Source organism: Microtus oregoni, unplaced genomic scaffold (genome assembly GCF_018167655.1).
Source record: "Microtus oregoni isolate MIOR12 unplaced genomic scaffold, Mior012 000003F_ref0000135, whole genome shotgun sequence".
Lineage (NCBI taxonomy): Eukaryota > Metazoa > Chordata > Mammalia > Rodentia > Cricetidae > Microtus > Microtus oregoni.
This window is the reverse complement of record NW_024543062.1, coordinates 20,026,680-20,041,197: the sequence shown is the minus strand read 5'-3', so window position 1 is coordinate 20,041,197 and position 14,518 is coordinate 20,026,680. Positions and strand designations below refer to the sequence as shown.

The 14,518-nt window shown below is 40.7% G+C and overlaps 1 protein-coding gene across 1 annotated transcript in view; it reads left to right on the top strand.

The window, feature by feature from the left end:
• The window catches only part of Ccdc62 (coiled-coil domain containing 62), a 47,781-nt gene that overhangs the window by 19,753 nt on the left and 13,510 nt on the right, over nucleotides 1–14,518 (top strand). Inside the window, 4 exon segments of the mRNA XM_041648100.1 lie at nucleotides 442–543; nucleotides 9,377–9,465; nucleotides 9,985–10,100; nucleotides 11,907–12,629. Of these exon segments, the coding sequence (XP_041504034.1) occupies nucleotides 442–543; nucleotides 9,377–9,465; nucleotides 9,985–10,100; nucleotides 11,907–12,629 (1,030 nt within the window).

Below are 14,518 nucleotides of genomic sequence, written 5' to 3'. Positions count from 1 at the left end.
AGCTTCCTGAGTGCTATCATCATCAATACTCAGGAAATTCCAAGAGATCTAGAAGCTGTTCACCAAGACTGAAGAACAAAACCCAAATTATTTCTTTTTCTTTAGGCAGTCAAAGAACTGAGAGAAAGAAATGGAGAGAGGTTGGGAACAAGGAAGGCCATGTCACTATTGGCTTTGCCGTTTACAGTAATGGATTTGGGTTTTATCCGAGCACAGCAGGGAGGGCTTCTTACCAAAAATGACACAAGGAGTTTTTATTTTTAAAGATTAGTCTGTATCCCCTGGGTGTAGCAAGAGAAGCCAGGCCAGAGTCGTGAATGGCCCAGCTGTAGACCCAGCAGGGTCCTCAGAGGCTGCTGAGCATGTGGAGGTTTTGTGTAGTGTTTGTGTTTCCCAGAGGCTGGCCTTTACCTGAGCATTTTCTCCCTTCTGTTTATGAAGAGGACCTAAATGAGAAGACAACAGAAAACAATGAACAACGAGAAGAGATCATTCGCCTTAAGCAAGAGAAAAGTTGCCTGCATGACGAATTAACATTTACTGGTAAAGAACTGGATGAAGTATTTGAATAGTTGCATGTTTGTAACCGCAGCTTTTTGTCACAGGCTAAAGGATGTATACTTCCATAAAAAATAAGCTTTTGTGTGTTTCCCAGACTTCTGGGAGATTGATAAGGGGCTGTGCTTGAGTTTTAACAGTTTTTTATATCTATTTATCTGTTTATTTATTTATGGTTTTTGAGACAGAGTTTAACTCTGTAGCCCTGAGTTTTAACATATTTATTTATTTTTGTTTTTTTCAAGACAGAGTTTAATTGGGTAGCCCTGACTGTCTTAGAACTCACTCTGTAGACCAGGCTGGCTTCGAATTCACAGAGATCCACCTGTCTCCGCCTCCTGAGTGCTGAGATCAAAGGTGTGCATCATCACCTCTGGGCTAAGTTTCAACATTTTTATTCCCCTCCAGGTAGTGTTTTTCTCCCCATAAAGTGGAGCTACAGCTTGTCCAACTTGAATGGGTCTTTATGCTTCTCAAGAAAAAGAAAACACTCCTGCTGGAAAGTTTGTTTTAGGGTAGGAGTGTAGCTCAGTTGGTGGAGTGTCCACCCAGCACGCAGTAGCTGGGCCTGATGGCATATAACTTGTAATCACAGAACTTGGAAGGTGGAGGCAAAAGGATCAGAAGTAACATTATCTAAAAAGAATCATATGGGTTGTTGAGGGGAGGGTTTGTATAATTTCACAAATGCTAAGTAAACTATCAGGAGTCCAAAGGGCTGGTGTGTAACCTACCACTAAACTTGGCCTCCAGCACTATAAAACTCTTTAGAAATTCAGCATTGAGTTTTTTTGTTTTGGGTTTTTTTCCCCCTGGTTTTTTGAGACAGGGTTTCTCTGTAGCTTTGGGATCTGTCCTGGAACTAGCTCTAATAGACCAGGCTAGCCTTGAATTCACTGATATCCGCCTCCCTCTGCCTCCAAAGTGCTAGGATTAAAGGTGTGTGCCACCATTGCCTGGCTTAGCATTGAGTTTTACAAATTAGTTACCTTCAGTTAGTAAACTGGGGGAAAGCTCATGTGTATTGTTGCATTGGTGCAACTCAAATCTTCATTAGTTGGTGTAATGTTTAATCATCCCAGGCCTTCCCACCGCACACCACCTTCCCCAGCATGGCCCCTGCCCATCCTACCTGAAATATCCACCGCTGAAGTCCTCTCTCTCCTCACTGTGGACATTGAGCTTATTGATACCCCTTGCCCACCAAGGTTTCCCATGGCTCTCATTTTGCAGGAGTATTAAGAAAATCATAGTTTTGGAGGGAAAATTTTAAAGAGAAAACTAGATGAACATTTTGGTCTAGCCATTCTTTTCCTCAATCTCCCTACTTTTAAGAGGAGAAAATTCTTACAGTTTAAAGAGAAACACCTTTAGAATTTTCAAGTACAATGAATCCTTCATTCATTTTAATCCTCCTAAGGATTAGGGTAAGGCAGTGCCAGTTTCGCCACTAGAGGTCACTGTGTTGATTATTTCTAGGATTTCTGTCTTAGTTATGCCTTGTATGTAACTAGAAATACACCCCATGGTTGAAATCAGACAGTCGGAGTCAGCCTGTATGTGATTCCACTAAAGCCAAGACACTAACAGGCCACAGGGAATTAGAACTACGCAGATGCTGCGGAGACACTGCTTGACTTCCTCTCGTGCACTCTGAGGTGCATTGCCAAAGGCAAGTGTCATACAAGTCTTCAGTTGTGTTAAGATACACACGTAGGTGTACACACGACACTACCTGGGAAGGTCTGAAGATGAAGTCTAGATTACAGTCCATTTTGCACCACCAGCCTCCAATTTGGTCTTGAACTGAGACTTTTGAGTGTGTGCCATCACACCCAGCCCACCCCTGATTCATAAATATAAAAGTCTTCTTGATTTGTAAAATGTATGAGACTTGTTAAATACAACTATAATACATTTTGGGAAATAACTTTTAAAAAACATTTCTTCGGAAAGACTCCATTTTCTAAAGCGCCATTTGTCCTCAAACTGATGTGTAGATTCAATAAAATCACAAGAATCTAAAAAAAACAAAAAAACAAAAAAAAAACAACCCATTTCTTCAACTGATTGCCTTTCTACAGAAGACAATTATACATCATTGTTTCAAAAACAGTTTTTGTATGCTTTAATTGTAAAAGTAAGTTGAGGGAGCTAGGGATGTAGTTCACTTGGTAGAGTGCTTGCGTGTTATACTTTGGGAGTTTATTCCCCAGTGATATAAAAACAAAGTATAGCAGGGTGTAGTGGTGCATGCCTTTATTCCCAGTAGACAAAGGCAAGTGGATCTCTGTGCCCTTGGGGGTGGGCTTTGATGTTTCAAAAGCTCTCTCTGCCTCTTATTTTTTTAAAGCCTTTATTTTTATTTTAAATTCTGGGGTGTATGTGTATGTGTGTGTGTGCACATCTGATTGCAGCGCTCTGGAGACCAGAAGACGGCATCCCTGGGGTTGGTGTTACAGGCAGGTGTGAGCTGTCTGAGATGGATGCTGGGGACTGAACTCTGGTTCTCTGGAAGAGCAATAAGCAACCTTAACCACTGAACCATCTCTCCAGCCCTTTCTCTACCTCTGATTTGTGGATAGAGATGTAAGTTCTCAGCTGTTGCTATGCTCCCTGAAATGATAGTCATGGATTCTAACCCTGGAATTGTAAGCCCCCAATAAATTCTTCTATAAGTTGTTTTGGTCATGGTGTCTCTTCACAGCAATAGAAAGTAACTAACTAATTAAAGTACTAAGTATAAAATAAAGTAACTAAGACAAATACCAAATATAATAATTTAATTTCTATCTCTTGGATTTTTTTATGTGAAGCATTTATTGCTGATGTGACTGTGAATCAAATCAGTTCTTCTCCCTGCCATGAGACAGGGATTCTCTGTATAGCTCTGACTATACTGGAACTTACTCTGTAGACCAGGTTGGTCCTGAACTCACAGAGATCCGCCTGCCCTGTCTCCTGAGTGCTGGGATTAAAGGCATGCGCCACTCCACTTGGCTCAAATCAATTCTATTGTTGTTGTTGTTGTTGTTGTTGGCTCATTCTGGGCCTTCCTAGGCTTCCTTTTTTTCCTTTTTTCCTTTTTTTTAATTGATATTTATTGATCTCTACATTTTGTTCTGCTCCCTCCCTGCCTCTCCCCTCTCTGATTCAATCCTCCCCCAAAGGACCCATGCTCCCGATTTACTCAGGAGATCTTGTCTTTTTCTACTTTCTACTTACCATGTAGATTTGATCTATGTAAGTCTCTCTTAGTGTCCGCATTGGTTGTCTAAGTTCTCTGGGATTGTGGTTTGTAGGCTGGCCTTCTTTGCTTTATGTTTAAAAGCCACCTATGAGTGAGTGCATGTGATGTTTGTCTTTCTGTGTCTGGGTTACCTCACTCAATATGATATTTTCTAGCTCTATCCATTTGCCTGCAAATTTCAAGATGTTAATTTTTTCTGCTGTGTAGTACTCCATTGTGTAAATGTACCACATTTTCCTTATCCACTCTTTGATCAAAGGGCATTTAGGTTGTTTCCAGGTTCTGGCTATGACAAACAAAGCTGTTATGAACATAGTTGAGCACATGTCCTTGTGGCATGATTGAGCATCCTTTGGATATATACCCAAAAGTGGTATTACTGGGTCTTGAGGAAGGTTGTTTCCTAATTTTCTGAGAAATCGCCACACTGACATCCAAAGAGGCTGTAGCAGCTTGCATTCCCACCAGCAATGCAGAAGTGTTCCTTTTCCCCCACAACCTTTCCAGCATAAGTTGTCATCAGTGTTTTTGATCTTGGCCATTCTTACAGGTGTAAGATGGAATCTCAGAGTTGTTTTGATTTGCATTCTCTGATGACTAAGGATGTTGAACATTTCCTTAAGTGTTTTTCAGCCATTTTAGATTCCTCTGTTGAGAGTTCTCTGTTTGGGTCTTTACTCCATTTTTTTATTGGATTATGTGATCTTTTGGTGTCCAATTTCTTGAGCTTTTTGTATATATTTTTTTAAATTTATTTATTATGTATACAGTGTTCCGCCTGCATGTATCCCTGCAGGCCAGAAGAGGGCACCAAATCTCATTACAGATGAGTTGTGAGCCACCATGTGGTTGCTGGGAATTGAACTCAGGACCTTTGAAAGAGCAGGCAATGCTCTTAACCTCTGCGCCATCTCTCCAGCCCCTCTTTGTATATTTTGGACATCAGACCTCTGTCTGATGTGGGGTTAGTGAAGATCTTTTCCCATTCTGTAGGCTGTCGTTTTGTCTTGTTGACCGTGTCCTTTGCTTCTCAGTTTCAGGAGGTCCCATTTATTAATTGTTTCTCTCAGTGTCTGTGCTGCTGGGGTTCTATTTAGGAAGTGGTTCTCTGTGCCAGTGCATTCAAGTGTACTTCTCACTTTCTCTTCTATAAGGTTCAGTGTGGCTGGCTTTATGTTTAAGTCTTTAATCCATTTGGACTTGAGTTTTGTGCATGGTGATAGATATGGGTCTATTTTCATTTTTCTACATGTTGATATCCAGTTATGCCAGCACCACTTGTTAAATATGCTTTCCTTTTTTCCATTTGATATTTTTTGCTTCTTCTTCTTCTTCTTTTTTTTTTTTTCGAGACAGGGTTTCTCCGTAGCTTTTTGGTTCCTGTCCTGGAACTAGCTCTTCTAGACCAGGCTGGCCTCGAACTCACAGAGTTAATCTTGTATCCTGCTACGTTGCTGAAAGTGTTTATGAGTTGTAGAAGTTCCTAGGTAGAATTTTTGGGATCATTTATATAAACTATCATATCATCAGCAAACAGTGAGAGTATGACTTCTTCTTTTCCAATTTATATCCCCTTGATCTCCCTTTGGTGTCTTATTGCTCTAGCTAGGACCTCAAGAACTATATTGAATAGATATGGAGAGAGTGGACAACCTTGTCTTGTTCCTGATTTCAGTGGAATTGTTGGGAGTTTCTCTCCATTTAGTTTGATGTTGGCTGTTGGTTTGCTGTGAATTGCCTTAATTATGTTTAGGTATATTCCTTGTATCCCTACTCTCTTCAAAACCTTTATCATGAAGGGATGTTATATTTTGTCAAAAGCTTTCTCTGCATGTAATGAGATGATCATGTGGTTTTTATTTTTCAGCTTGTTTACATGGTGGATCACGTTGACAGATTTTCATATGTTGAACAATCCCTGCATCTCTGGGATGAAGCCAATTTGGTCATGGTGGATGATGGTTCTGATGTGTTCTTGGATTAGAATTGCTAGTATTTTTTGCATCAATGTTCATAAGTGACATTGATCTATAATTTTCTTTCTTAGTAATGTCTTTCTGTAGTTTGGGTATCAAGGCAATTGTAGCCTCGTATAAAGAGTTTTGAAATGTTCCTTCTGTTTCTATTGTGTGGAATAATTTGAGGAGTATTGGTATTAGTTCTTCTTTGAAAGTCTTGTAGAATTCTGAGCTGAAACCACTTAGTCCTGGGCTTTTTTGGTTGGGAGAATTTTGATGACTGTTTCTATTTCTTCAGCAGTTACAGGTCTGTTTAATTTGCTTATCTGGTCTTGATTTAGTTTTGGTAAGTGATATTTATCCAGAAAGTTGTCCATTTCCTTTAAGTTTTGCAATTTTGTGGAGTACAGGTTTTCAAAATATGACATGATGATCCTCTGTATTTCCTCCATGTCTGTTGTTATGTCCCCCTTTTCATTTCTGATTTTGTTGATTTGGATATTCTCTCTCGCCTTTTGGTTAGTTTGGATAAAGATTTGTCTATTTTGTTGATTTTATCGAAGAACCAACTCTTTGTCTCATTGATTCTTTGTATGGTCTTCTTTGTTTCTATTTTGTTGATTTCAGCTCTCACTTTGATTATTTCCTCCCATCTAGTTCTCTTAGGTAAGTTTGCTTCTTTTTGTTCTAAAGTTTTCAAATGTTCTGTTAATTCACGAGTGTGGGATTTTTCTAGCTTCTTTATGTAGGCGTTTAGTGCTATGAACTTGCCTCTTAACACTGCTTTCATTGTGTCCCATAAATTTGGGTATGTTGTGTGGTCATTTTCATTGAATTTTAGGAAGTCTTTAATTTCTCCCTTTGTTTCTTCCTTGACCCATTGATGATCCAGATGAGCATTGTTTAATTTCCATGTGTTTGTGGATTTTCTGGAATTAGTATTGCTGTTGACTTCTAGTTTTAAACCATGGTTATCTGATAAGGTTATTCCAATTTTTTTGTAGTTGTCGAGGTTTGTTTTGTTACTGAGTATGTGGTCAGTTTTTGAGAAGGTTCCATGAGGTGCTGAGAAGAAGGTATATATTCTTTTCTGTTTGGATGGAATATTCTATAGATGTCTGTTAAGTCCATTTGAGTCATAACATCTGTTAGTTCTCTTATTTCTCTGTTCATTTTTGTCTGATTGACCTGTCCAGTGGTGAGAGGGGAGTGTTGAAGTCTCCCATATTAGTGTGTGGGGTTTAATGTATGATTTAAGCTTTAGAAGTGTTTCTTTCACGTATGAGGGTGCCCTTGTATTTGGGGCATAGATGTTCAGTAATGAAATTTCCTCTTGATGGATTTTTCCTGTGACTAATATGAAATGACCTTCTTTGTCTCTTTTGACTGATTTTAGCTTGAAGTCTATTTTGTTAGATAGCTACATCTGTTTGTTTCTTTCTTTTCTTTTTTCTTTTTGGATTTTCGAGACAGGGTTTCTCTGTAGCTTTTGCTTCCTGTCCTGGAACTAGCTCTTCTAGACCAGGCTGGCCTCGAACTCACAGAGATCCACCTGCCTCTGCCTCCTGAGTGCTGGGATTAAAGGCGTGCGCCACCATCACCTGGCTTGCTTGTTTCTTAGATCCATTTGATTGGTATATTTTTTTCCCAACCCTTTACTCTGAGACAATGTCTGTGTTTGAGGTTGAGATGCATTTCTTGTATGCAGAAGAAGGATGGATAGATTCTGTTTTCATATCCAATCTGTTAGCCTGTGGCTTTTTATAGGTGAGTTGAGTCCATTTACGTTAAGGGATGTTAATGACCAGTGGTTGCTATCTCCTGTCAATTTAGTTTTCATCATTGGTGATGTTAATTTGTGCATTTTTCTTCTTCTTTGGGATTTGCTGTGATGAGATCATCAATTGTCTGTGTTTTTGTTGGTGTAGCCATCTACCTTGGGTTGGAGTTTTCCTTCTAGTATTTTGTGTAGGGCTGGGTTTGTGGCTAGGTATTGGTTAAATTTATATTTGTCATGGAATATCTTGTTTTGTCCTTCTATGGTGATTGACAGTTTTGCTAGGTATAGTAGTCTGGGCTGGCATCCATGGTCTCCTAATGCCTGTATAATGCTTGACCATGACCTTCTGACTTTCATCATCTCCAATGAGAAGTCAGGTGTAATTCTGATAGGTCTACCTTTATATGTTACTTGGCCTTTTTCTTTTGCAGCTCTTAATATACTTTCTTTACTCTGTATGTTTAGTGTTTTTGATTATTATGTGGCGAGAGGACTTTTTTTAGATCCAGTCTATTTGGTGTTCTGTAAGCTTCTTGTATCTTCATAGGTATATCTTTCTTTTGTTAGGGAAAGTTTTCTTCTATGACTTTGTTAAATAAATTTTCTATGCCTTTGAGTTGAACTTCTCCTTCTTCTATAACTATTATTCTAAGATTTGGTCTTTTATGGTATCCCATATTTCTTGGATATTTTGGGTTAAGCTTTTGTTAGATTTAAAAAATGTTTTCTTTAACTGATGAGTCTATTTCCTTCCAAATCGTTCTTATGTACACTGTTAATGTATGTTTGGGGATAGTACCTGGTTTCTATACCTTTAAAGTACCTTATTTGTATAAACACTCTTTTATGTAATGCTGGTGGGAGGAATCAAACCTAAATAAGCACTCTACCTCTAAGCCATATCTCCATCTCCTAAAAATAACTTCTTCATATGTTTTTGTTTCTATGTTGCCAAGACTGTTCTCTAACTTTTGGCCTCAAGTGATTTTCATGTGTCGAATGTGGAGTATCTGGGAACACAGGTGCACATCACCAAGCCCTACTTGTTAAAAATAAATTCCTAGGACTGGAGAGATGGTTCAGCAGTTACAAGAAATGATTGCTCTTCCAGAGGACTCAGATTGAATTACCAGCACTTGCATGGCAGCTAACAGCTCACAATTTTCTGTAGCTGTGATTCCAAGGGATTTGGTGCCCTCTTCTGCTCTGAAGGCATGCATGTGGTGTACATACATACAATTAAAAAAAAGTTAAATTTTTAAAAATAAAAATAAGTTCTTAGCCGGAGGTGATAGGATACCCTAATCCCTTGGAGTGTAGAGGCTCCAAGAGGAGCTCGAATTTAAGTCCAGCCTGGATTCATAGAGGGATCCTGTCTCAGTGAATAAAGACAGCAACCACTTCTCAATATCTGCTTTCAATCTTTGGTGTTCGTTATTTGTTTTTTTTTTTTGTTTTGAGTCAGGGTCTCACATAACCCAGGCTAGCCTTGAATTCCTGAGTTTCTCACCTCCAACTCCCAAGTGATAAAATTACAGGTGTGTACTCCTGGGCCTCGCTTACTTTCAGGCTTTTTTCCCCCATATTTCCCTTTATTTTTGCATATACTTTAAGTCATTTTTTGACTTAACATTAATTACGTTGTGCACTTTCCTATTTCATGGTGGACTCAGTCAGAATCACACATGAAAGCTCTTCTCAGTTAGTCATTCTGCAGCTTTTAAGTTTGAGAACCACAACAGAAGTGTTAGTTGTTAAATCTTTAGAACCTGAGTGATGTGTATTGATATTGCTGATGAAAAATATCCAATTATTTTTGTCCTTATACAGTCGAGAGAGAAAAGAGGAAAGATGAGTTACTTGATATTGCAAAGTCAAAGCAAGATCGTACAAATTCAGAGCTGCACAACCTGAGACAGGTATGTCCCAGCTGTCTTCTATGACCATAGATAAGAAATGTTGGGGAATTAGGAAGCTGTCTGCCTGTTGATTTTTGTTGGGGAAGTTTCTCTCTCCTCTCCCCTCTCTCTCTCTCTCTCTCTCTCTCTCTTTATGTGTATGTGTGTGTGGTGTGTGTGTTGTTTGTTTGGGGGCTTTTTTTTTTTGACACAGGGCCATCCTGGAACTTGTTGTGTAGATCAGGCTGGCCTTAATGAGATTCACCTGTCTCTGCCTCCTGAATGCTAGGATTAAAGGCATGTACCGCCACCACCCAGAACCTGCTGATTTTGTTAATGGTGCCTCCTGAATCTTCACTACATCAGACATACATTGTCTTTAGCATAGCAGTCTTGGCTGTGGGGCTTAGAGGTTAGGAGATGAGATGTATGGAAATACCTTGTTGCAATCATCTGGTCTGTTTAGGATTTCAAAGTGCCAAGCTGTTGATTCAGTTTGGATTTGTTTTTATTGTATTGATTTGTTGACATCTCTGGCAGATTTACGTAAAACAACAGAGTGACCTGCAGTTTCTTAATTTCAATGTAGAAAATTCTCAGGAATTAATACAGATATATGACTCAAAGATGGAGAAATCAAAGGCCCTGGAATGCAGGTAACCTTAGCCGATGGTATTGATGTTGATTTTTACTTCCTCCTTAGGTCAGTTTTACTCTGGCTTGCTGTGAGCCAGTACTTGCTGCTGTTTCTGGTATGGTAGGAAATAAATATGTGAACACTAATAATTACAATAATCCTAGTGTAAGAATTTTAGATGTAATCTGTAGGTGTCAACTAGTCATCTAACAAAAATAAATCATAGACTAGGTTTGTGTGTCTGTGAGTAAAAGGCTCTGAGCTGGAGTAGACACTGCAGAGCTAGCCAGGCCTTCATTATTGCAGCACTTCCACTGTGTAGGCAGTGGGCTTACTATCGGGAGTAAGATCCGTGGGACTTGGTACCAGCCTCAGAGAATAATGCGAAGAATAACATCATGAGCTGCAACAGGAGCTCAGATCTTCCTGTCTGTTGCCAGTTGGTATGTGGCATCCTTCCCTCGATTGTGACGAGAATTGTGGGGATGATTGTAAATCTGAAACAGTTGAATAATGGCTAGATAATGCAGATGAACTACCGCAGTGAAGTCCATTTTCTTTTTCTTTTTTATGTTTTTGAGATACATTCTCACTGAGTCGTCCTGATTGGTCTTAAACCGATGGCAGCCTTCCTCTTTACTGGGACTACAGACCTGTGCTGGCGTGCCCAACTAAAGCCATTGTGCTTGTCAAGAAGAGGAAGTGGGGCATCCCAGCCTGCAGGGGACTACAAAGTCTGGACTAGACTGTCAGTGACTGGTGGCTCCAGCTCCTCTCCCTGGGAGAAATGCAGCTGGCAGCAGGATGCACTGTGCTAGGCTGCATTTCCGTCCTCATACCTTCCTCAGGGTTGCTATTCTGTTGCCCTACGTCCCATCTATTGCTGCCACCCGCAGACCCCAGGCCCACGCAGTGTTCTCTTTCAAGCAGAAGCCTTTAACATGTCTTCTCCCTCTTTGAAATTCATTGCCACTGTGAGGCACTGGATGAGTTGAGGTTGCTTCTTAAAAGTGGTTCATGGGGGCTGGCGAGATGGCTCAGCAGTTAAGAGCACTGACGGCTCTTCTGGAGGACCCAGGATCATTTCCCGGCACCCACATGGCAGCTCACAACTGTCTGTGACTCCAGTTCCAAGGGCCCTAACACCCTCACCCAGACATACACTCAGGCAAAACATATAAAGTAAAAAATAAATAAATTATTGAAAAAAAAAGAAGTGGTTCATGCCGTGGCTGGTAATAGCACTTACCACCAAGCCTGAAGGCCTAAGTTCAATCCCAGCCCCCATATGGTGGAAGGAGAGAAGCAACTGCCATTGTCCTCTGACCTCCATATTCTCTCTCTCTCTCTCTCCCCCCCCCCCCCCCCACACACACACACAATCGAAGGAAGTGGTTCATACCATCATGGAAAGAAAGAACACAAACCGGCATGGTATGCACACCTGTATTCCTAGTACTCAGGAAGATCACAATTCCTAGGCCAGCCTGGGCTACAATGTGAGAACCTGTCTTAAGTAAACAGATGGAATCTCTGTTAGGAAAAAGCCTTAGAGAAAGGCTGGTAAAGGTCCTGTTACATTTCTGTGGTAGTCTTGATTTTGTTGCTGTTGTTTTGATGGTAAACACAATGAGTGAGGGCTAGAAAGGGGAGGGAATGTAGGCTTGGCAGTCAGAAAGGCTTCCTGTAGGAGGTGGGCTCTGAAAGTCAGACTAAGGGGTTTATTGGGATCTAGGTCTACTAATGGGGCTTGGGGGAGGTGATACTAGTATATGATAGTATCAAGTCAATCTTATAACTCCTTTTTTTTGTAATGCCACTGTAGCAGAGACATGTGTTTATCAGACCTTGACAATAACTACCCAAAAATCGATATTAAGAGAGAGAGAAATCAGAAGTCATTGGTTAAGGATCAAAAGTTTGAGGTCGCGTTGGCTCAGCACAATAGGTCAGACAAGAGCTCTTGTGATGCATGCAGAGAGAAGAAGCTACAGGTTAACACTGCGTTTGGGGAAAAAAGTGTAATTGCTCTCTCGTCTCTATTTACCAAAGACTTACTGGAGAAACAAAAATCTTGGTCTCTGGGTGGAAAAATCCAGACTGAACCCGAAAACAAAGTTACACTATGCAAGCTTCATGCAAACTCACCAAGAAGCAATGGGATGGAGCTTCAGGTCGAAGAGCAGCAGCTCTCAGAAACATCCGTCTCGCTGCCTGATGAGAAGCAGTGGCATGACATCAATGTTTACCTGGGCCTTTCTAACTGCTCGGCCTCAAAGTACCTGGAAAAGCCTGATGGGGACTGCCATAACCTTGCAGATACAGCCGAAATCTCATGCTGCGTCCAAAATGAAGTCTGTGTTGGTGACAAGGACCTGGGTGAGTCCAAGTGCTGCCACCCGAGTAACATCGTTGTCGAAGCCCCAGGACACATGACTGACGTGGAGTGGATGAGCATTTTCAAGCCTTCCAAAGTGCAAAGAATTGTTCGCCACAAAACTGTGTGCACTTGTTCAGGAGGTGTCAGCGGCATGAAGTCTTCAGCAAGGTTGGTGATGTTCATATCTGTAAACACGGAGTGTAGGTGACAGCAGGCACAGAAAGGGCTGCAGTAGACGCTTATGCCTATGGCTAGTGAGAAAGCACTGTTTGCAAACTGTGGTCGTATCTAAGACAAACTTAAAACAAAATTTGGCTCTTTTCCTCATGGCATAAACACTGGAGTCTTTGTGCAAGGGGACTCCAATGGAGACTCTGCACTAAGGGATACTTCTGAGGCAGAGGTTTTACTTAAAAATAAAACCAATTATGAGCTGGACAAAGATGTTTTATTAGAAAACAAACAAGTAGGTCACTGTGCAGGGTGGAATGCTGTCCTGAAGCATTCCTCACCCCAGGGTCCTTTCCAGTTGACATGCTGACCCTTTGAGGCCCAGACTGCAGGACAGACCCTGCATCACAGTGTCTGTCCTTAGCTAGGGTCACGCCACATGTTACATACCCACTATGCCTCACTTCTGTGTCCAGCTCATACCTGTTTTCAACTTCCCATTTCCCAGCTTTCCTATTTTCTAAATAAGTGAAAGACAGAACATTGGTGTTTAACAAGCTGATAAAAGTGACTGCCTTTCTTTTGCATAAGATAATTAGAATATGCTAAATTATTCAAGCTTGTCTTATTGTTAGAGTTGCTGAATCTTGTGGCTGAGTGGCACTGTAATAAAGCCTGCTATTTTTAAGTAAAGCATAGCTCTTCAGAGCACAGAAAGGATGAGGTTTCTATCTTGAGAGCCTTATTTTAGTCTTTGCATTGACTTTCACAGGACTTTATGATTAAAATTCCTAGTACTTACATTATGTAGAGCATTTTTTGGGCCTTTTAAAGAAGCTTGAGTCATTAAAAAACATACAGATATCCTGCCAAGTACAAAATTAAAAATCACTTGCTATACTAAATGTCATTAAGTCATTTGGTTTTAAAGATCTTTGGAAAACTGAAAGTATCAGGAAGGCATTGGTGTCTATTTCTCCCTCCTAAGCAAGACCTTGTGTGTGTGTGGTACTAGCAATTCAAATGGGGGCTTTGACTATGCTGGGAAGTTGTTCTACCACTAAGCTATGCCTTGAGCACCACCCCCTAAAAACCTTTTCTTGGTTTTTTGAGACAGGGTTTCTCTGTGTAACAGCCCCAGCTGTCCTGGAACTAGCTCTTATTAACCAGGCTGCCCTCAAACTCACAGAGATTCACCTGTCTCTGCCTCACTACTGTCTGGCTAACATTCTTTATTTATAAAGTGAAGCTGCATTGGGTAGTTTTGAGAGCACTGTGTGTGTGTGTGTGTGTGTGTGTGTGTGTATTAAATTAAATTTAATGTATGAATAAATTCAAATTTACATTCAGGGTTTTCCTCCAATGCCCCTTTGATCTCGCTAACTTCAGTAAATGCCAACTTGTTCTGCCAGCCGAGCCACAGGCACGGGACAAGTTGGTGATTAGGTAGAAAAGATAGTGGTGTTTTCCTGTTTCCTCAGGTTACAAGAACCTGTGTATCCACTTTATTATCTAGGTAAATGTTCACATTTGTGCCTCTTTCCACTTAACAAGTAAGGTCTCTTTGTGAGGGGAACCACAGGCACCTGCTCTTCTGTGTGCTTCCTGGGCTCTATAGTACCTGCAGGCAGTGATCACCTGCCCAGTGCCTCTCCACTTTCACCAAGTCACAGGCCCATGTCAGTTTCACAAGCCAAAAGCCTACCTGTTTACGCTTTAACCTTACACTGTTAGTAATGCTTACCCCTGCCTTCTGTAGGATCTTGTCCCTAGCACCTTCTTTATTTATTTTTATTTTTTTTACTAAAATTGTGTTTCTGTTGTTTCAGGGTTTGAATCCAGGGCTGAGAATAATAAGCTAGTGAGCTTGTACCCCAGCCTCCCTA